General features: G+C 42.9%; 2 protein-coding genes and 1 long non-coding RNA gene across 14 annotated transcripts in view; 1 reads left to right on the top strand and 2 right to left on the bottom strand.

Annotated features, from left to right (window-relative positions):
* LOC309525209 (C-type lectin domain family 2 member B-like) overlaps window positions 1-3618 on the top strand; it is a 55473-nt gene extending 51855 nt beyond the window's left edge. For all 7 annotated transcript variants that reach the window (XM_082210716.1, XM_082210717.1, XM_082210719.1 and 4 more), the window contains one exon: window positions 885-3618. In XM_082210716.1, coding sequence (XP_082066842.1) covers window positions 885-1023 — 139 coding nt within the window. In that variant the 3' untranslated portion in view covers window positions 1024-3618. The remainder of the gene's footprint in view (window positions 1-884) is intronic.
* Window positions 3619-5312: 1694 nt separating this feature from the next.
* On the bottom strand, window positions 5313-23183 carry LOC309525224 (killer cell lectin-like receptor subfamily F member 1). 6 transcript variants are annotated; one of them, XM_082210745.1, is made up of 6 exons: window positions 22934-23183; window positions 21123-21212; window positions 17281-17406; window positions 15451-15605; window positions 14681-14790; window positions 5313-5525 (listed from the first exon to the last, which is right to left on the bottom strand). In XM_082210745.1, the coding sequence occupies exons 1-6, from the start codon at window positions 23016-23018 to the stop codon at window positions 5405-5407; spliced, it is 687 nt and encodes a 228-aa protein (XP_082066871.1). In that variant the 5' UTR covers window positions 23019-23183; the 3' UTR covers window positions 5313-5404. The 6 variants fall into 6 exon arrangements, with proteins under 6 accessions (XP_082066871.1, XP_082066875.1, XP_082066872.1 ...); XM_082210749.1 differs by lacking the exons at window positions 21123-21212; window positions 22934-23183 and adding an exon at window positions 20423-20486; XM_082210746.1 differs by lacking the exons at window positions 21123-21212; window positions 22934-23183 and adding an exon at window positions 19539-19720.
* Window positions 15839-17274, bottom strand: LOC309525517. Its single transcript, XR_014216372.1, has 2 exons — window positions 16860-17274; window positions 15839-16709 (listed from the first exon to the last, which is right to left on the bottom strand). It is a non-coding gene; the product is annotated as an uncharacterized lncRNA (long non-coding RNA).
* Window positions 23184-23496: the final 313 nt, after the last annotated feature.

Here is a 23496-nt window from a genome sequence, read left to right on the forward strand (position 1 = left end):
TTGAGAGTCCCATGGACTGCAAGAAGATCAAACCTCTCCATTCTGAAGGAAATCAGCCCTGAGTGCTCACTGGAAGGACAGATCGTGAAGCTGAGGCTCCAATACTTTGGCCACCTCCCTGGAGGATTCCCTGGTCCTGAATGGAATTACATGGCCCCTAAAGGACCAGCTGCACAGCCTTGGGGTCATCTTGGATTCACAGCTGTCCATGGAGGCGCAGGTCAATTCTGCTGGCTCCATCTGGTACACCGGCTGAGACCCTGCCTGCCTGAGCACTGTCTCACCAGAGTGCTGCATGCTCTGGTTATCTCCTGCTTGGACCTGCCTCATACAACTGATTACAAGATGCAACACATGCACACAATTTGAGTGGCAATGCCCATTAACTTTGGGGGGCAGCCCCCTCAAATATTTTATTGGGGGGCCAAAGGGATCTTGGCACCTAGGAGTTTGCTCCTAGGATGCTAACCTTTAAAGCTCTAAATGGCCTTGGCCCTGTATACCTGAAGGAGCATCTCCACCCCCATTGTTCAGCCCAGACACTGAGGTCCAGCTCCAAGGGCTTTCTGGCGGTTCCCTCACTGCGAGAAGTGAAGTTACAGGGAACCAGGCAGAGGGCCTTCTTGGTAGTGGACCCTGCCCTGTGGATCACCCTCCCATCAGATGTCAAGGAGATGAAAAACTGTACAACCTTTAGAAGACTTCTGAAGGCAGCCCTGTATTGGGAGTTTTTAATGTTTGATGTTTTATTATGTTTTTAATATTTTGTTGGGGGCCGGCCAGAGGGGCTGGAACTACCCAGTCAGATGGTTGGCATATTAATAATAAATAATAATAAAATATTGTTATGATTATTTCAACATATGTTCTGTTTGATATTTTAGGTTTGAAATTCGGGGAGGAGGAAAATCTGCTTACATGAACCATGAAGGTGTTGCCAGCTCCAGCAGCCATCGTGAAGAACCCTGGATCTGCAGCAAACCAGTTCACAAATCAGAAAGGACAGTGGATGCAGGGCTGTAGCTAAGGGGTGGTGAGGTGGGCCCCCACCTGGTGGACAGATGAGAGGGGGGCGCAAAATCGGCTTGCCACCGCTATCCCTGCCCACCAAATAAAGAAGACTTTTCTGTAGCTCCTGCGATGAGAAAATCCCTCTGTGCAGGCAATGAAGGCAGACAGGCGGGCGCTCCGCCTCTGTGGCCAAAGGGCTGTGCTGATTTCCTCACAAGTGCAGCATGAGGAGGAGGAAGGGGAAGAGGGGCATGCGGCCCCCCAAAATCCCACAATCCTGAGGTTGAGAAGTGTGCATATATATGTGCCTCCTTTTCTTGTGTTCCGCTGCCACCTCTTCTCCCCCAAGGCAACACGATGATCAACTATAACAATGTGATGTCAATATAAACTCTTTATGTAATCTATAAAGAACATTGAACAGTATGAAATATATGACATATGCACTCTCTGCAAAACCAAATAAACAGAAATCTTATAAATCTCTGAAAGTCACAAATTATGCACTCTTGATGGATTCTCTTGAAAACATAGAACCAAATAAACATAAGTCTTATAAGTCTCTGAAAGTCTTTGTAGACTTTGCAAGTCTCCAAAAGAAGCAACAGGTAGAGTCTTATCTGGTGAAAACAAGCCGTAAAGCTTTGTTTTACGTCGTCCAACGCTGCCGAAGTGGTCCTCAAACAGACGTCGTGAACAGTGATTCGGGATATACCCACTGTTTCATGGAATTCTTCTTCAGCACAGCAGAAGGATACAGAAATGCTTCATAAACTGCAAATGAATTATTGAAACGATGACCTGCATATACATGGTAACTTACAATGACTCGAATTATTATAAACTGTATGCATTAACTATGTCAATTCAATATGAAATGAAACCAAAAGTACAAACCCCATCTGAATGGTGAATGGAATTGTATAACAACAGTTGCTATGGAGCAGTGGTCATAAAGTTATGTAACCACTGCTACTGACTGCATGTTGCAAGAAACCTAAAAAACAGACCCCGCTGGCCAGGCCTCTTTGCATTTTAACTACAGCAGGACGGGCAGAAATTCCACTGGCAGAGTTTTTCATTGCATAGCCTTGACGCGGGTGGGGTGAGGGGGACGGCACATTAAAAAAGCAAAGGGAGCCCTGTTGGCTCATTTTTTTTAAAAAAAAAGCCTCCAAAATGCAGTGTTAGGTAAATAACCCGTATTAGGACCAACCAGAATGTCATAAAATTGTGGCAAGCCTTGGAGTTATCCAGAATTCTTCCTTGTATTTTTGACTTTATAAAAGGTCTTTGTGCCATGAAAAGAGTGTTCAGCTAAATCAGCATGCCAAGCAGCTCGATATGACGCCTTCCAACAGCTGGGTACAAAAAGTGCAGAGAGTACTAAAAAAAAGAACACGTGCACCTGTTCTATCCTGCCTATACCTTAGGATCTGCTTTGGAGACTCTGCTGGCTTGCCCACCCTGTGCCAAGAAAGGTGGCTACAGGGAGGGGTCCTTCTCTGTGGCGGTGTCTCAGCTATGGGCCTAACTCCCAATGCACCTGTATCAAATCTCTCTGTTGCGGGCAATAATCATTTGAGCACTGACTGCACCTATGGTACTTCTTTTACAGTCTGATCCTCTGAAGAATTGGGTATCACTAAATTAGTTTAAATAAATGGGCATAATCATTCCCAACAATGCATAAGATACAACTTTGGAGTGAATATTATCGTGTGCATATATTCATTTTAAAATAAAAGACCATTAAAAGCTTTCTGCTGCTGTTCTGTAGGGTGGCTTTGAGTATTTATATAATTACCATCACTGTTATTAATAAGAATGGCTATATTTGGAGTTTGTAGAATGCTAGAGGTCATTTAGCACTAGGGAATATTTGTCCCATATGTGGAGAGTGTTAAACAGTAGGAGATAAACCAAATGTATATTCTAGCCAATTATTATTTTTTTATCATTAAAAGCATTTGAATCATAGAACAATTTTATACTTGATTCTTCAAAACGCAGACTTGTGTGCTTCCTCCCTCCCACCTTTGTAGACCTAAGCAGGGGCACCTTGAGTGAAACTTTTAAAGTTGCGCTAATCAGTGGCCCCAAGAGTCCAGTGTCGAGACTAAAGCAATCCGAATCCGGAGTTGCGATCCAGCTTGCATCTTACTTTTCACCAGGAGGACGTTCCCTTGTATTTTTTGCAGCTATGGATTGCAAAGTCATGCACAGAGCATCTTTTCCTGTTAGAATCTTATTGGCAACAAAAGGAGCCTCCTCCTTCCAACTTGCCTTTTTAAAAAAATCAAATAACAACTCTTGTGAATAAGAACTTGTGACTTGTGATTAGTTTTCTTACTTTATATCAACCAAATAACACAGATATTGCAAAAGTAGTGCCATTTTACATCATATAGTATTATAATGTAAAGTTATCATTGAGGGACAAATCAGTATGATATTGTTTGTATGCTTCATTTAGGTCTATCTGTGTATTGTTTTACAACTCAATTACATAAAAAAACCCGTCAACTCACATAAAAATGTAATTTTCTCTGCTGAAACCTTTTATTAAGAAATAATGAATAAAATATTGGATTTTCTGTGAAAGAATTCTATACTAGGTGCATGAGGAATTGAGTGGTTGGAGGGGTTTGGGGTTGGAGGAGAGGTGGAAAGAAGAACTGATTTGTCCGTGGCTAGGGGGCGCAATCTGGACGGTTCTGCCAGGGGCGCAAAATCACCTAGCTACTGCTCTGACTGGATGTGCACTGAACAGATCTCGAACTCCTACTGATCACGCCTGTGGCACAAAAAGGTTGAATCCATCACACACATTTCATTATATTGCCCATTTTATGCATAAATGTGTGATAAGTATTTGGCCCCCTTATTGAAGGAGGGGATTTATCACACTAACTCTTCAAGGGTGTCTTATCTGCTGAACAATTGTAAGAATGACGTTGTGGAAAATGTGGCAAGATTTCTGAGTGACGCTATGAAGTTACATCACCATAGGTCCTATGAGATCCATACAGAACCACAGCCAGAAATCTGGCTGCTGCATGTTGGACCAACAAAAGTTTCTGAGTTGTCATCTTCAAAGGTAGCCCCACATACAGTGCATTTCAATAATCCATTCCGGAAGCTATCAGAGTATGGAGAACAGTGGCCAAGTCATCACCGTCCAAAAGGGTTCATAGCTAGCCTACTAAGGGCAGATTGCCTCTTCAACTCCTGCATCTGGGACCTGGGACACATATCTTTTCAGGATTCCGCTTCAGTTTATTGGCCCACATCCAGCCCATGACCTCCTACAAGCACTAGTCTTAACATCTCAGCTGCTTCTCCTCATCCAGATGGAACAGAGAGACAGATCTGGGTGTCATCTGCATATAGATTTCCAACTTCCTGGACTCAGCCTTGTGCCTAGATGCCCAGGTCTCTGGCATGGCCAAAAGTGCATTTGCACAGTTAAATCTAGTGCACCAGCTTGCCAGGGACTGTGCTGAGGAGGAATGGTGGGATCCCCCCCTCCCGTTGCTCCTGAATCTTCCCAGAAGCAGGTGGACAGTATAGATTTGGAACAGTGGTTTGCAGAGGGACATAGTTCAGAAGGCAGAAGCTGGGAAATACTGGATGGGGAACAGCTAGCAGAAGAAGCACTGGGAGAAAGAGAGCTAACAGATTCACTGTCGCAGGAAAGTGTTCATCTGATCAGCCCGAGGTCAAGAAGAGCAGATAAGGTGGCAGCACAGAAAGCACAGTGGTTACGAGAACAGGTTGAAAGACATGGTAGTGACGTGGGTGACTAGGGAGGAAGTGGGAGGGACCCTTAATTGGGAGCACCTTCATTCCTAGGAATGGATTCTTTGTTCTCTCTCTGTGATCATTAAAGTTTCTAACTGCTAAGAAACTCCTTTTTCTTTTTTCTGTTTATCTACTGCCAAGGGGGAGGGGGAGGAAGCCAATTCCCTGAAGCCTGGCACAGCTGCACCCATTCCTTGAGATGTCTCCACCCCCATCATTTAGCTTGGACACTGAGATTCAGCTCTGAGGGCCTTCTGGTAGTTCCCTCCCTGTGAGAAGTGAAGTTACAGGGATCCAGCCAGAGGGCTTTCTCAGCGGTGGCACCCTCCGTGTTTATTATTATTTTGCATTGCCAAATTCTACAGCTGATCCTCAATTGTGACTTAAAACTACTCTTTTAGTAACCAAAATAAATTGACTTAGAATTCCATGTTAGGTGTGCTACCTCTGGAATTCACAAAGAGGTATTTTGATGACAACAGAATAATACCTTTACATAATCTTCTTAGTCACTCAATGACATATTTATTGTGTGTTCCTCGCAAATAACAAAAACCCACATAATTATGGCATTTATCAAACTAAAATATCAGAGTAGGAGAGGGTCTTTCTGGCAAATCCACCTAAATATAGTACTGCAGAGTTCAGAGGTGACTTTATATTTTATTGCGGCACAAGAGTTTCCTTCAATATAGTTTGGTTCTGGAAATCTGTGGAAGAAAAAGGTACATCTGAATATCAGGACAGAAGTCTGTTACAAATTTTTTTTAATGTTCTTAATAGAAAGCATGAGTGTTCCCAAAATGTATAATAAGCTGGTTGTATGCATTTGAATCCTCCAAACATGGATGAGTAGCATCAAAGTGGAGAGAGTGGAGAAAGTAATGCTGAGCTTGATAGTGGGAGCAGCACCATCTCCCCCTTTTCCTGCCCCAAAACCAAGTAATTAACTTTGGGGCCTGGGATGGATAATTGCAGCAGTGGGGGATGCTCCACCAGGGCATACTTTTTTTGACCATTTGTGTGTGTTAAGAGTGAAAGAAAGCTCTGAAAATAGAAACAGGGTGAGGTGTGTTTTTTAAAGAATTCCATGGAGAAGGGTGTTGTCACTGGTTAGGACAAGGAGGGTGAGGATTTTCTACTATTCTTTCACTTTTCAAAAACTTCACCAGCTGCTCTGTGCAAGACTCTCCACAACAGCCTCCAGAATTCCTTGTATTATCAATGCTGGGGAGGCAGTGATTGAGATTGTGGGCAAAGTGGGAAGAGTTACTCCTCCGCTCCCTGCCACTGTGGTTCCATACAGCACTTATAAATACAGTGGTACCTCGGGTTAAGAACTTAATTGGTTCCGGAGGTCCGTTCTTAACCTAGAATCATAGAGTTGGAAGAGACCACAAGGGCCATCGAGTCCAACCCCCTGCCAAGCAGGAAACACCATCAGAGCACTCCTGACATATGGTTGTCAAGCCTCTGCTTAAAGACCTCCAAAGTAGGAGACTCCACCACACTCCTTGGCAGCAAATTCCACTGTCGAACAGCTCTTACTGTCAGGAAGTTCTTCCTAATGTTTAGGTGGAATCTTCTTTCTTGTAGTTTGGATCCATTGCTCCGTGTCCGCTTCTCTGGAGCAGCAGAAAACAACCTTTCTCCCTCCTCTATGTGACATCCTTTTATATATTTGAACATGGCTATCATATCACCCCTTAACCTCCTCTTCTCCACGCTGACCATGCCCAGCTCCCTTAGCCGTTCCTCATAAGGCATCGTTTCCAGGCCTTTGACCATTTTGGTTGCCCTCCTCTGGACACGTCCCAGTTTGTCAGTGTCCTTCTTGAACTGTGGTGCCCAGAACTAGACACAGTACTCCAGGTGAGGTCTGACCAGAGCAGAATACAGTGGCACTATTACTTCCCTTGATCTAGATGCTATACTCCTATTGATGCAGCCCAGAATTGCATTGGCTTTTTTAGCTGCCGCATCACACTGTTGGCTCATGTCAAGTTTGTGGTCAACCAAGACTCCTAGATCCTTTTCACATGTACTGCTCTCAAGCCAGGTGTCACCCATCTTGTACTTGTGCCTCTCATTTTTTTTGCCCAAGTGCAATACTTTACATTTCTCCCTGTTAAAGTTCATCTTGTTTGTTTTGGCCCAGTTCTCTAATCTGTCAAGGTCGTTTTGAAGTGTGATCCTGTCCTCTGGGAGGGTGGAGCGAAGATGGCGCCGAGGTAAGATGCACTTACCGGTGCTCTTTGGATTTCTTTTAATCTTCTTTTAATCTTTTATATTTTATCTTAACTGACCCAATCAGTCTTTGAAGCATTTTATAATTGCTGCAGCTACATGCTACGGCAGCTCTCTGAGAGATTTGGCCCTGCTCCAGATTGCTGCAGACTGCTCCTTGTTCTCTCTTATCAGCGGGCCGGCCTCGGCTGCTAAAAGAGAAGTGAACGCCATTATCCTAATTGGAGAAAGGACTTAAAAGGAAGACGCCGTGTGGTGTTTAAATGTTACGTTTTTAAGAATCGTTTTTAAGAATCGGATAATCCTTGGCCTGATGAAAGTATGGGTCAGAACAAACGCTTGAGAGACTTTGAGGAGCCCCTATCATCCCCTAAGCCAAAACTATCAAGGTTGGTGCCACACCGGAATAGAAGAGGGAGTGACAATGCCGAGCATTGCCTTGGGGTGGAAACCCAAAATCACTTCCTTCCTCTAAGTGATTTAGAAGCCACTCCAACTCTGACGACTCAAAATTTTTCAATAGTAAAGCCTGTAAAGGAGAATATGGAAAAACTCTCATCACAGGATGATGGTTTAACATCTGATATGGGGGAGTTCCCCAGTTGTGTGCAGTTACAATTAGTTATTAAGACCCTTCACTGTATCTTTAAAAGGCTGGATGAGGTATCTTCACAATTATCTAATATCCTGCTGAAAGTCGAAAAACTTGAATCAACAACACGATCTTCAGTTTGTGAGGTCAAAACTTATTGCCAGAGAGTGAGGTGTTGCCTAATTCAGATAAAAGAAAGGAGACTAAAATTAAATATATCTTAAATTCCCAACTGAATAAGCAGATATTAACTCTGCAACCCAAGAAAAGTTGCCTTTCAGTCAGGTCGGAAATAGGAAGATGGTCATCGCTAGATGGGGCTAAAGACTGTTTAAGCAAACTCTTAAAAATTAAGAAACACCAGATTGACTTATATGTGGTGATGCCCCTGTTCCGACAGACCAACTTCTTGAAGGTGATACTCGAGTGGAAAACACTTTTGTCCATGGCCGATATCGTAGCAATGAGGGTTTTTGCAGATAGCAAGATCAAACCCCTTCTAAAGAGGTGCCCTGGTGGTGAGGACATTAGGACAAGAGACTCCGCCTTACTTCAAAATACTGTCAGGCCCCACTGCGATGATTCTGCAGTGCACCATTCTCGACCAATCTCAATATCCTCTCAAACAGCCATATATGAGGACGGAAACCTACAGACTGCCCTTGATGAAAGGGAACTTATTGATTTGTTCAGAGCCCTCCCTCCGAAAGAACAGTCGGCGATGATGCAAAGATTTGACACACTTAAATCTCAGCTTTTGAAAGTCCAACACAGAGGGGAAGAAACTAACGATGCTTCAAATAACCCCACTGGGGCTCATCGGACAGAAGTGGTCGATCTTCTTCAGCTCAGCCCCACTTTGAAAACAAAAACCATCCTGCAAGACTCAAATCTTCAAGCTGTTTCTGCCCCCAGTGCTACTCCACGAGACGACCAGGCTCTGCCACCCTCACTTAACCTTCATCTACATCCTTCGACTAACACACCTAAGGACGAAATTCTGATTTCCTTGCTTGACTCAAATCCCTCCTTAACTCACTCATCTATGCCAGAGCTAGAATCTTCTCCAGTTTCGACCAGTTATAGAAGTAGTCCACAAGTGATGCCCCCGAGAGAGTCTTCCGCAATTACCGCCCCCGTGATGTCCCCTCACTCACCTTCTTTAAAGGAAAATGTGAATGCCATACCTCGGGACCCGTCGCCGGAAACGATTGAAGACCCGATGGGACGCATCAATAAAATCATCCTAATGCCTGAGGATAAATCTGCTAGTGGGTTTCCCCCGACGGACTTAATTTCTCCCTCTCTGGGTATTTCTCTGTCAAGTTGTACAAAGAATTTCGAAATGAAGAGATTTCCTGTTCAGGGATCTACTTCTAGTAGATCAACCTCGGTGTTCCAACAGTCGAACCAAATTGTTAAAAATTTTAATTTGGAGGGTTCGCCACAGTTACCATCTTCCCAATGTAAAATAACAGACTTTTTTGTTACATCTTCTGTCTCTTCCAGAGAGTCTGCCCCCCCTTCGCTTTGACTGTTAAAATAACAACACAGAAGACCCCAGCTAGCAGTCCTAAGTTGGAATATTGCGGGCTGGAAAAGGAAAAGATTAGACCCCGAATTTCTGTCCTATATAAACTCTTTTCAGATAATCCTTTTGCAAGAAACATGGGAAGAAGATAAAATAGATATAAATGGCTTTGAACTGATATCACTTCCAGCTAGTCCCTCCCAAAAAGGTGGCCGATCCAGAGGTGGTCTTGCAATCACCATATCGCTTAAAATGAGCACTAAACTCTCACTAGTTCAGACTTTTCCTCCTTTTGCCTTTACAGGTTTGATTTCAAGCGAAAAATTCTCCCTATTAATCACCAATGTTTATCTTCCTCCAGGTGGTCTTATATCGGACCTCCATTATAGATGGGATTCTCTGGATGATCATTTATTGGCATGCTATCTTATGTACCCTAATATTCCATCGATAATGGGTGGTGACTTTAATGCATGTACAGCCGCCAATTGGGAGGGGATAATCAAGGCCAAGTGGTGGGTACCTCCCCCCTATCCAAAATCTGATTTAATCTCTTTTACATCAAGAAGATCTAAGGACATCAGAGTGAATGAGGCGGGAGTCCTTCTTTATCAATTGGCCATTCGTATGAATTTGAACATTTTGAATGGCAATTGTCCACCGGACGTGCCAGGAGAATTCACTCATTTGGGCACAACATCAAATAGTGTCCTAGACTACCTTCTAGTTTCAGAAGACCTATTCTCAAACTGCTTTTATTTCAAAGTAGACAATGTTCAGTCCAGTGACCACCTACCTCTAGCGGCCAAGCTAACGCTTGACTGGCACCCGGTTAGCGGCTCACACCCAATCCATGTAGGTTTAAATGCCGCAGCACAAGTAAGAAGCATTAAATGGTCTATGAAACAGGCCCAAAAATATGCAGAATTCTTCCAGAGGAATATCTCCGAACCCCTTAGTGTTTCAGTGGAGGAGTTGTCTGAACCAAATAGGATATTGGAGTGGTTCTCCCACCTCTCTGTAGATTTAACTAGCTTCTTTACGATACCGACTCACCTGGTTAACCGAGATCAACCCAGGTTCGGTGCACCTTGGTATGACTCCAAATGTAAGCAAGCTAGACTCTCTCTCTGTTGTATCTACAACAGATATAAATCTTCTGGTGCTGAAACTCTTCCCCCAGAGTACTTGCAGGCCAAAATTGCTTACAAACAGGCACAGAAGTCAGCCAAGCATGAATGGCACCAAAGACGTTGGCAAGCGCTGATTGCTGCCTCTAAGCTTCGCAGCTCTCGTGGTTTTTGGAATTTAATCAACAAAAGATCAAGAAAATACCCATTGACGGTTATACCAGCCCCGACATGGGAACAATTTTTAAGAAAATATTTCTCCCAGACAGCTATCCCTAACATTCACTCAGATACTCATTCATGTCACTTGCCCATATGGCCAGATACGGACCCGGAGGAAATAGTAGATTTAATTGCCAAACTGAAAACTGATAAAGCACCAGGGTCTGATCTGATCCCGACGGAAGCTATTAAACAACACCCAGCATGGTGGGCCAAAATTATTGCAAAAGTTGATCAAGCACTAATTTTATATCATTTGGCGCGGAAGTATTCTCCCCCCCCCCATGGTCTTTTATGTGCCGCTTTTATAGATCTGACAGTATCTCTAGAGAGCTGCTATGGGAAAAATTAGCAAAGTGGGGCATAGATAAAAGGCTGTTGTGGCTTATGATTAAATTACATGAAGGGACGGCCGCGAGGGTGAGGTTAACACCCGAGGGCGATCTCACAAACTCTGTTCCAATAAATAAGGGGGTACGACAAGGGTGCACCCTTGCCCCCTATCTCTTTAACCTCTATATTAGTGATATGAGAACTCCCCTAGTTGAGGCCCAAACCACCATCCATGCACCCAGGCTTGCAGACTATCGCTGCCCCTTACTATTGTACGCGGACGATGCGGTGATCCTCTCATATTCAAGAATCGGCTTGAGGAGGGCCTTTAAGATCTTCTCGTTATATTGCCAAACAAATTTACTTACTATTAACCATTCCAAATCTAAAGTCCTAATTTTTTCCAGGAGTCGTAAATTGTATAGGTGGGAACTTGAGGGGAAGCCAATTGAACAAGTCTACAAATTTCAATATCTAGGAATTTACTTCCAGCATAATATGGGATGGAAGGCGCATATCACATACTTACAAAATAAGGGCAAAGCCCTTATCTACGCTCTATTACGCTTTTTCTTTACAGAGGGGGCTATGCATGTTCCATCTGCCTTAAAAGTTTATAGTGCAAAAGTGGTTGCAACTATGGCCTATGCGGTCCCTTTATGGGGCGCTTTTGTAAACCTCATGCCTCTGGTGACATTACAAAATCTTTTTCTCAGACGCCTTTTGAAACTACCCTCCTGTGTAAGCAATTCTGCTATTCGTTTAGAACTTAAGACCCCCTCCTTAGAGATCCTGATGTGGAGACATGCTTTTAATTACTGGCTGTCCCTTTGGCATAAATTGCCCAATTACCATCTTATTCAGTGTCTTTGGAGAGATGAATTTACCAGCCCATGGGCAACAAAAATCCATTCCAAACTGTTGACATATGGAATCTCTCCTTCCGATATACTAAATTTAGATCTAATTACAGCAAAAAAAGGTCATCAAGCAAAGATTGGAGGAGGTTGATTTGCAACAAAATCTTACTACAGGTGGAGGTACATGTTCCCCGATAAACCAGGGCATTACATTTATGCCCCAGATACCTCGATATTTGTCTACCTTATTGGTTGCGTCGCATAGATTCGCTTTTGTTAGAGCCAGATTTAATGTGTTTCCCTCAAATGTGCTGAACAATAGATTTTCTAATGGTAAAGCCTCTGTTTTATGCGCATGTGACAACAAATCAATAGAATCCCTTCATCATATTTTGTTTAATTGTCCTTTATATATTGTTCCCCGATCAAGGATTCTGAGTTCAATCATTTTGGAAACTCTTGCAAAACCACCTGAATCACATCTAGCCTATCTACTCCAGGACATTGATTCTTATAGAACATTACAGGTTGCCAGATTCCTGAATTCAGTTCTTTCATATAAAAGAGGTCATGGAATGCTGCATGACTATTAAAATCTAGTAAACTCTATCCACCATCTTTATAATCAAGGCCACAATATGGTACATCTAGAGATTGTATGTAATGTGAAGGAGAGTATGCGTTGAAATATTTTAGTTGATATTTTAGAATGTAAAATGCTATTTTATTTATTGATTGGTTTTTACCTTGTGGGCTTATAGCCGAATAAAGTATTATCTATATATATATCTGTCCTCTGGGGTGTTAGCCACCACTCCCAGTTTGGTGTCATCTGCAAATTTGATCAGGATGTCCTTGAGCCCATCATCCAAGTCGTTGATAAAGATGCTGAAAAAGACCGGGCCCAAGACAGAACCCTGTGGCACCCCACTAGTCACTCTTCTCCAGGATGAAGAAGAACCATTGATGAGCACCCTTTGGGTTCGGTCAGTCAGCCAGTTACAAATCCACTGAGTGGTAGCATAGTCAAGATCACATTTTCCAGCTTCTTTACAAGAATATCATGGGGCACCTTGTCGAATGCCTTGCTGAAATCAAGGTAGACTACATCCACTGCGTTCCCTTCATCTACCAGGCTTGTAATTCTATCAAAAAACGAGATCAGGTTAGAATTGAACTTAGAATTGTAGAGCTGGAAGGGACCACGAGGGTCATCTAGTCCAACTCCCTGCAATGCAGGAATCTTTTGCCCAACCTGGGACTCAAACCTATGGCCCTGAGGTTAAGAGGCTCATGCTCAACTGATTGAGCTATCCCAGGGAGACACACTCTGACTTATTTTTCAGAAATCCATGCTGACTATTGGTGATCACAGCATTCCTTTCTAGGTGCTCACAGACTGTTTGCTTAATGATCTGCTCCAGAATCTTCCCTGGTATTGATGTCAGACTGACTGGGCGGTAATTATTTGGGTCCTCTCTTTTCCCCTTTTTGAAAATAGGGACAACATTTGCCCTCCTCCAGTCTGCCGGGACTTCGCCTGTTCTCCAGGAATTCTCAAAGATGACTGCCAGTGGTTCTGAGATCACATCTGCCAGTTCTTTTAATACTCTTGGATGCAGTTCATCTGGCCCTGGAGACTTGAATACATCTAAACTAGCCAAGTATTCTTGTACTATCTCCTTAGTTATTCTGGGCTGTGTTTCCTCTGCTGAATCATTTGCTCCAAATTCTTCAGGTCGGGCATTGTTTTCTTTATCGGAGAAGACTGAGGCAAAGAAGGCATTGAGGAGTTCAGCCCTTTCTGTGTCCCCTGTTTGCATTTCACCATCTTCTCCTCTGAGTGATCCCACTGTTTCTTTGTTCTTCCTTTTGCTACGGACATACCCATAAAAGCCTTTTTTGTTGCTTTTAACCTCTCTAGCAAGCCTGAGTTCATTCTGTGCTTTAGCTTTTTTGACTTTGTGTCTACATGTGCTGGCTATTTGTTTGAATTCCTCTTTGGTGGTTTCCCCCCTTTTCCATTTTTTGTACACATCCTTTTTTAATCTTAACTTAGTTAAAAGTTCTTTAGATAGCCACCCTGGCTTCTTTAGGCACCTTCCATGTTTCCGTCTCATTGGTATTGCCTGAACTTGTGCTTTTACTATCTCCCTCTTAACAGACTCCCAGCCATCATGAACTCCCTTTCCTTTTAGTATTACTGTCCATGGGATCTCACCCAGCACTTCCCTAAGTTTTATGAAGTCGGCTTTCTTAAAGTCAAGAAATTGAGTCCTAGTATGCTTGGCTGCTCCTTTCCGCTGTATAGTAAACTTCAGAAGAGCATGATCACTCGCGCCTAATGATCCTTCCACTTCTACCCCACTAACCAGGTCATCAACATTGGTTAGGACCAGATCTAAAATGGCTGTTCCTCTTGTTGCTTCTCCCACTTTCTGGACAATGAAGTTGTCTGCAAGGCATGAAGTTGTCTGAGGTACCCCTTTAGCTAATGGGGCCTCCCACTGCTGCCGCATTGCCGGCATGAGATTTGTGTTCCCTTCCTGAGGTAAAGTTCTTAACCTGAGGTACTACTTCTGGGTTAGCAGAGTCTGTAACCCGAAGTGTTTGTAACCCAAGGTACCACTTTAAGGGGAAATGTTCCATTCCTGCCCCTACGGATTTTTCCTTCCCCCCAGGAACCAGTGCTGTGGAGCAAGGGGGGCACTTCAATTGAGACCATGAGTGGGGAGCGAGGCGGCCAGAGAATAAAAATAAAAATAGAACAACCCCCATGTCTTCATGGAATGGAAACTTGCCCCCCCCTGACCTTTCCCGATTTCTCAGGAGTCAGCTGAGGGAATCTTCTCAGCAGCCAGTAGAAGCAAAAAAATAAAAAATAAAAAATTGCAATCTTTTCTCTTAGCCTACTAAAACTTTGCTTTGATTAAAAACAATAACAACTCACAGACTCTGATCAAGCTGGGAGCCTGTAATCCACATCCATTTCTTATCCAATTTTAATTGTGAGAGTCCAATCCAGTAATTTGATTCTTTTGTAATGCTTTTTATGAAATCCTGTATGAGAGAGAAATTATATATATAAGTTCAAGTTGATAACTTCAGAATAAATCTTACACTAAAATAAAATAAAGTAGTAAAATGTGAAAGTTGATATTAATTATAATGAACATTCACCAAGAACAGGAATCAAAGCAGCATTAAGCATTTATAATGCAGGCCTCCCCATTTATGCAGGGGTTACGTTGCAAGGAACTGTGAAATTGCATATAGTGGGAACACCATTGAAAAAGCCTCCAAACACGCTTTAAAGCATCCATGGGGAAAAGCCGCTGAAAGGCTGTGTGGAATGGGGGGAAACAAGGGGAACACCAGCTCCTCCTCTGCCACTGCTCCACCACCAACCTCACCTTCCTAAAGAGTCTTTCTAAATAAAAAGAGGACTTGGGCTACAGTTACAGGGATTTGCTTGCAACCGGTACTTTGGTTCTCACTAGTCAAGCTCCCCAAGGCCCTATCTAGACACTGATGAACTGGCCATGGGTGGGAATGGGATGAAGCACTAAACAAGGCCCTGCACTCCACATTTCTCAAGTCACCAACCATGATATCATTGCAGAGCTACTAAGCTAGAGTTAAGCTCAGCTGGACTCAGGCTTCCTTCAGAATTAACCTGCATGCGAATGCATTGCCTGAAATATGCAATTGTCCCCTTACCATCTCCTCCTTGTCTTGGATGACCAGCAGTTGAGAATCCCTTGTTGAACAGTCATGTTGGCTCTCATTCCAGGTTTTAATATGGTCTGATGGCCAGTAGCACTTGTCCCTGTGGAGCTGCCATTGCAAAGGGCACACTTTGCAAGGGGACTTATCTGTGGAAGGAAAGACACTTAATGATTATGACTGGGCCTCCATTTCGATTGTATAAACATAACTGCTCTGCAACAGTAAAGACCCAGTGTCTCTCGGCTGAGTGAAGTTGTCCAGTAAATTGATGGTTTGCAAGGTGCTCTTTGAAACTCCTCAAAGTTGGGGTCCAACAACTTTTTATGTTATTCACTTTTTTTCTTTTTTCTTTTCTTTCTTTTCTTTCTTTTTTTTAAAAAAGTGTAGTTACATTTGCCACATTTATTTTGAAGGAGGAAGAGCCCTGATCCGGATTACACTCTCCATTTCCATCAGATCTCAGGGCTGGCTTCTCACCCAAAAACATGCCCTCTGTTTGAGCCAGAAGGTGCTTTTTAGGGGAGAATGGGGGGAGGCGAGACAATAGCTGTCAGGAGGGGAGATAATTTTTATGGGGAACAGGTGTGCAGCTTGATTCAGATTGGCCCCCTTTAAAGCTTCTTTTATAGTCGTGATCCAATTCAGTCCTCCCTGTACACTCAAAATGCTTTTGGGTATAAAAAGATACAGAGATCAAAGTACAGATCTCTCACATCATGCCATCGCAAATCAAGTTTATTACTTGCCTAGTTTTTGCATCTGAATGAGTTCAGAGAGAGGAATCTGGAGCCCTCTAGAGGACAAAGGTGGAGATGGAGTTTACAAGACAAATTGCAGCCTTCCATGTCCAAGCTGGTCTCCACAGTCTGTCTCATGGTAGTTCCGTGTTGACAATACTGTGGTGAGGTGGGTTGGGGGGGGCTGTCAGTCTCCAATATACCTGAGTCCCTAATAATTCCTGGTGCCCTGGATCCAGAAAAGGTTAAAATCTAATGGCGGATTCCATATTAACTATTCCACATTAATAGCCTTAAATGCTGTCCTTGGTATAACAAAGGAAGTGGCTTTGTGCCAGAGGGCAAATGTGTGGGTCTCCCTTCCCTCACCTGGCTCTTAGTGAGAAAGGCAATGGCCGGAGTTGAGTGTGAAGTTAGCTCTAGAATGAAACCACTGATGCTTGATAATTCAGGACCATAGGGAGCGGCCCTATTCTTAGGGAGATCATTGGGTTCCTCTAGCTCAAATTTTGTCTACACTGACCAGCAGCAGTTTGAGACACCAGGTATGGAATCTGGGACTCTACCACCAAGCTATGAGAACACCACCTGGAGTCATGTGTCCAATTCTAGGTGCCACAATTTAAAAAGGATTTTGACAAGCTGGAATGTGTGCTGCCACACAGGAGATGGAGCAAGCCTGTTTTTCTCCTGCTCAGTAGGGTTGGACCTGAAACAATGGATTAAAGTTGCAAGGAAAGAGACTCTGACTAATTATCAGGAAAAACGTTCTGACAGTAGAAGCTGTTTGACAGTGGAACGGTCTCCCCTGGGAGGTTGTGGGCTCTCCTTCCCTGGAGGTTTTTAAGCAGAGGCTGGATGGTCATCTGTCATGGATTGTTTAGCTGAGATTCCTGCATTGCAAGGAGACCGTTGGGGTTCCCTCCAGCTCTACAATTCTATAAGTCTATGATTCACCCACAATGAATGAGGTTCTTTGCAGAAGCTTTTATGCCTCAAAACAACATAGATGTGAACTGAAAGCAAGTTCTTACATACAATTGCTATGCTTAAAAGAGACAGCAGTACAATATATCAATTCTACCTGAGGACCTATTCTGATTTTGATTGCAGAAGCTGAGTCTTAGGAAAGCCTGAAACTTGTCTGTTGAGGCATTGCATCCACCATTGTTCAGCACAATTTTTTCCTTTTCAGGTTCCAGCTGCAAAGCTGCCCCCACAAAACAAATAAAGTCATTAAATGAATGGACATAATGTTAAGGCACAAATTCAAATTATGGAGGCCAAGGAATGGGGAGAAGAAGATTGATATGATAAGATAATGAAGGCAAGCTGCAAAAGAGACCAGGACACTTGTATATTTACTCATTGTGCAGAGGGGGGAATTTGGGAGAAACATTATCATGCAGGGATGTAAGTAAACATACCTGCCCAAATTCCTCCTATGCAAACATTAGGGAGTCCCTGCTTTCTTTAGACAAAAATATGTCGCAATGGGATTTCTATCGGCATTTTTAAGGACAGAAAGATTTTGAAGCTATTTACTTTCAAAACAAAATACATGGTTGCGATTCTCCTATTCCTCCCAAAACCACAAAACCAGGAAGCATCCAAGAATGAGGTGCAAAAAAACACCTCACAGATGCCAAGAAAAAGGATGAGCCCTTTGCAATTTAAGCATACTGCAAAAATAAGTAACCTGTCATTCTTGGAATCTGTGAGATATTTCTCTTTTTTGCACTGTATTCCCCCAAGCACTGAGAAGATCCGAAGGTTCAGTGCTTCCCTAATTTCAGCTTCCTTTGGAAGAAGGTGCCTTACAGGCTTACAGCGTTTTTGTAATAGTTGCATTTATTTACAAATATACAGGATGAGCAGAGGTGACACACTTCTTCCACTTTTTTCTGTCAAAATCTTTATCTGGGCTGCATCTTGGCCTAACACAGACACCAGCTCCCTTCTTCTGATATTTACCAGCAAACCATTACAGTATTAACATAATCGGGAAGAACAGCTTCTTATTCAGGCCTCAGATACCCATTTTTACCTCAGCTTTTGCCTCACACCTCCCTCCCTCACTGACTTTCCCAACTGGCATTATTTCTCCTCACCTTTCAGTCTACTCCCAACTGACAGCTAATCGGAATACTTTGCTTCACTGACATAGTTTAAAATGAATTTACCTGGTCCAAGTCTTGTCTAAAAATATTAAAAGAGGCAACACAGGTATTTTTGTAAACTAAGAAAACGTTTACTAATAAGCAGTGCTTATATTTAACCACCATTTTATAGTTCAAATCGGGGGAAATAAATACATTAAAGGGACAAAAGTACAAAGATTCACAAAATGTTTAGGGTATTAGTATCCCTGCATCCTCCCCAGAAAAAAGCACTGATAATAAGTATTTTTTAAAAAAAATCAAAAGTACGATAATCTCTCTGTCTCCTTTCAGAAGCTGTTACCAAGCAGCAGGGGTGGCCCATGCATGAGGCGAGGTGAAGCCATTTGTTTCAGGTGATGGATCTGTCCCCCACCCCATCCCCACCTTTGTGTTGCTTCCAGCCCTGAGGGGCTTCACCCACACTGCCAGTGCAGCCCTGTTGCCCTCACTCCTGCCACTGCGCCCTCACCACTGCACTCTTGCAGCACGGGTGCAGTTGCAGTGATGGGGCTGGGGAGGGGACCCGGATCTGAAGCATTTTGCCTCTATTGGCAAGATGTTTTGAGCTGGCCCTGCCAAGCGGCAAATGCTAAACAGGCCTGCAGCGGTAAACAGCACCATGCCTCAAAATTTGACAGTTGCTGCACTTTGAAATCAGCGTTAAGTCGCCGAAATATTGTTCCAAACACCAAACAGAGACAAAGAGAGACAGCAGACTTCCATGGGAGCTGGAAACAAGGAGACATAGCCCAGATCAAAACGAGGAATTGGAAATCAGTATCAACACAAAAGAGCTGGTTCAAACCTTTTTACAAAGCCTAATGCACACATGTGGGGACTACAGTGACTCAATCTGAAGAAAACTGAGGATTCACACCCAATTTAGAGTAAGATGTGGAGGAGCCCTGAGGTGAGGGAAATGTCATTCCACCAGCAAGGATCCTGTTACCCCAACGGTTGCTGATAGCAGACCCTCCAATTGCCCCTACAGTGGTACCTCGGGTTACAAACACCTCGGGTCACAAACACTTCGGGTTACAGACTCAGCTAACCCAGAAATACTACCTCGGGTTAAGAACTTTACCTCAGGATGAGAACGGAAATCGCACAGTGACAGCGGGAGGCCCCATTAGCTAAAGTGGTACCTCAGGTTAAGAAGGGTTTTAGGTTAAGAACGGACCTCCAGAATGAATTAAGTTTGTAACCAGAGGTAGCACTGTATTGCCCAGGGACAGTCTCAGATTTACAGAAGCCATCCCGGTTTCTGATTTCATCCCTGAATGTCCCACTTTTCCTTAGGACGTCTCTATTTTCATTGGAGAAATGTTGGAGGGTGTGGAGTTATTCCACCCACCAAGCCAAAGAGATAAGTAACTATGCAACCTTTGGAAGACATCCAAAGGCAGCCCTGTATGGGGAAGTTTCTCGATGTTTAATGTTTTATTATGTTTTAATATATGTGGGTAGCTGCCCAGAATGGCTGGGGCAACCTGTCAGATGGGAGGGATATAAATAATAAAAGTAAGATGATGATGATGATGATTGAATATTGAAGATGATGATGATGATTGAATATTATGTCCCTATTTTCATCAGGAAAATTCCTCAGATGCAAATGGGGACATTTCTCACTCCCCCGCACCTCAGATCTGGCACGTCATGCAGAGCTGAGCCTCAGTGGACACAGCCTCTCCTCCTCCAGCAGCCTCTACAAGCCTGCCCAAGGGAGAAGACCAGCAACAGTGGCCATGGAGAGGCACACTGGTTCTCCTATGTTAATATTAAAAGCTGAGCGGCTCAGAACATTTGAAGATAATTACAAAGATAAATATTTTCTTGAGTTAAGGATTTTGAAACATCTACTACAATTTAGAATTTAAATTTACGTTCTGAATGAAGATTTTGAAAATGTTGTTAGCCCAAGTGAAATCCACTATTTTTTCACAATACCCTTGAGTAGAAACAATTTATAATCTTCCCACTGTTCAATTACTGAGCCTTGAAAACTGATTTTGGACACAATTAAACATTGTGCCCCACTAATGATTTTCAATATTTATTCACTTTTCAGTGATTTCCCAAAATGTTTCCAGCCACCGTGATTAAATACCATATGTGGCAAATGTCTTAGATTTTTTTAAAAAACACACACATTATGATTCATCCCACATTAGTGCATAAAATTGGTCAGGGTTTCAAAAGAGAATTAGAATGTGTGCATGAGGCTTTGAATTTCTTGCATCATGTGGTTAGTTAAGCCCACCACAGTTCAAGGCTACTTGGAAATGTATTGGTTTTATCAGATTCAGTTGCAGGCTACATTGACTTCCTGTCACATTAGATCTCAGAAACTAGCATACTAGCCTACCAAGAAGTCTATGCCTTCCTTTAATCAGGAACATGATTTCTAACCAACTTATTGGAAACTGTCTTAAAGCAGAAAACAAATGTGCAGTTTTGATGTGTTGAGGAGTCCCATTCTGAAGGTCAAAAAATGCTGTGGTCATTTCATAATAAAAAACATTAGGAACCTGAAACTGTTCTTAACCTGAAGTACCACTTTAGCTAATGGGGCCTCCTGCTGCCGCTGCACGATTTCTGTTTTCATCCTGAAGCAAAGTTCTTAACCCGAGGTAATATTTCTGGGCTAGCAGAGTCTGTAAACTGAAGCGTATGTAACCTGAAATGTATGTAACCCGAGGTACCACTGTACTTTCCCCCCCAATAAAAGCACAGCTACTTATAAATATACTTTCATACTCACCCAAGACTATCACAGCTATCACGAGGATGACATTCCCAATGCATGACGTCCACAGAATGATCTGTTTCCAATGGGAATGCTGGGGAGCAGCTATAAAGAGTGACGATTAATTTATGAAATTGGACAGGGGTAGGCAGCCTAAGCCCCATGGGCCGGATGCGGCCCAATCACCTTCTAAATCCGGCCTGCAAACGGTCCGGGAATCAGCATGTTTTAACATGAGTAGAATGTGTCCTTTTATTTAAAATGCATCTCTGGGTTATTTGTGGAGACTGCCTGGTGTTTTTACACAAGTAGAATGTGTGCCTTTATTTAAAATGCATCTCTGGGTTGTTTGTGGGGCGTAGGAATTCGTTCTTTTTTTTTTTTCATTTCAAAATATAATCCAGCCCACCACATGGTCTGAGGGATGGTGGATTGGCCCACGGCTGGAGAAGGTTGCTGACCCCTGAAATTGGAGGATGTGTTTATACAGTGTTAAGTGAGCTTGCCTCCAACTGATTGCAGAATGAGGAAAAAGGCAGTGATATGATGTGTGGGAAAGCCAAAATTCCCACCCATAAGCAATGTTACCCACACCACACTTTCCCCCGTATGAATTTATTACCACACCAATATGCCAAATAGTCACCAAATGTGCTGCTCTATAGATGTAAGCAGAAATATTAGCAGCACAATAACCAGAGATCACAGTTGCTTTTCTTTTTAAAAATAAAAACACCCCATTTTTATTTGTTCTGATTTATTTTATTAGTGCTTATATAATAGAAAGCCTCTAAGCAGTTCACAAAAACAATCTAAAATATTCATTAAAATACCAGTAAAGGCAAGCATTAAAACACATCTTTTTGAATTAAAATATAAATAAAACAAGCAAATTGAAAACAATTACATGGCGTGAACTTACATGATAAAACTACATGCCTGGGTATGCTTGCTGAAATAAAAAAGTTTTTAGCAAGTGCCAAAAACAAGACATTGAAGGGGCCATAGACTGCCTTAATCTAAAGCATTTAGATGGTATGAGCTCCAAACACTGCTTGTGCGCTGAATTCCAAGGATTAACTGAGATAATTTTGTCAGCATAAGTTGATCTATGTTAATAAGCAGATACGTGTGGAATTCTCGTTTTCCAAGGCAGTTACTAACAAAGATTGACATTTCACTTGCACACACCCCCAGCCTTTGCACATCATTCATCCTTCCCTCTGTCCCACAAAAATACAACTGCATGCATTGCTACTTCAACTGAAGGCGCAGTTCATATACACCCTTCAGTTTCTGTGGGTTGCATTGAATGCTATTCCTACTCAAAGCAGACCAGTTCATGTTTATGGAAGTTAAGGGACAAAACTAATTTAGGATACCTGAAGAAGTGTGCATGCACACGAAAGCTCATACCAAGAACAAACTTACCGTAGTTGGTCTCTAAGGTGCTACTAGACAAGTTTTTTATTTTTATATATATTTCTACTGTGTCACACCAACACGGCTACCTACCTGAATCTAATTTGGGTTCGTCAATTTCAATGAATTTGCCCTAAAGCAGAACTTAGAGCAACTTTTCATTGCTTAGATGCAACCTTTCGTACAGGATTCTATTCCTCCCGTATGCCGGGGCAATTTTCCCGCACACTTGCACCAACTATTTTGCGTGATCGCAGCCATAAAGAAACGGCACAGGAACATGGGGGTCTAAGCAGAGCCCAAATGACCATCCTGGTGAAAGTTTCAAGTGCCTATTTTCTAGCCCCCATGTCCCAAAGACAACCACCAATATTTAAAAGCAATCAGGCGATACTACCACTCACCAAGTTGTTGAGATGGGCTGTGCAGGCTTGAAGAGTCTGTCTGAGAAGCGAACTTTATATCAGCATAAAGTATGTCCTCAGCCATCCTGGAAGCGGTGCATGAGTCCGCTAAGCTCTCCGTAACAAGGGGAAATGTCTGCAAGCAGTGGTGTGCGAACCAGCCTGACCAAGGCAATCCAAGATCAGGAAGTGTTAATCACACCTCTTTGAATGCGGGGCTGACATTTTTTCATTTAAATTTTCAGAGGGCAGCCCGAGTCTTGTGCAGCTAGAATCACCAAGAGGAACAAGCACGAGCAGGGAGGAGGTGGATCTGGATTTCCTGGCAGGGCTTTAGACAGATCTCCAAGGGATCCTGTCTCCCAACTGTTTGACGAAAACAGCTGGAGAAAAGGATTGTGTGTGTGTGCGTGCGTGCTTTCTAAAAATCAGGCTCTGTGGTGAAAAATGTGGGAGAAAAAACAGAAATTGTTTTTGTATGTGGAAGGACTTGGGAGCTGAATTCTAGTGCTGAAAGCCCATTCCTGAGCCAAGCATCTTCTTAGAGCAGGCGCCACCAATAT

The sequence above is a fragment of the Podarcis vaucheri genome (genome assembly GCF_965113315.1).
Source record: "Podarcis vaucheri genome assembly, chromosome: 2".
Taxonomy (NCBI): domain Eukaryota; kingdom Metazoa; phylum Chordata; class Lepidosauria; order Squamata; family Lacertidae; genus Podarcis; species Podarcis vaucheri.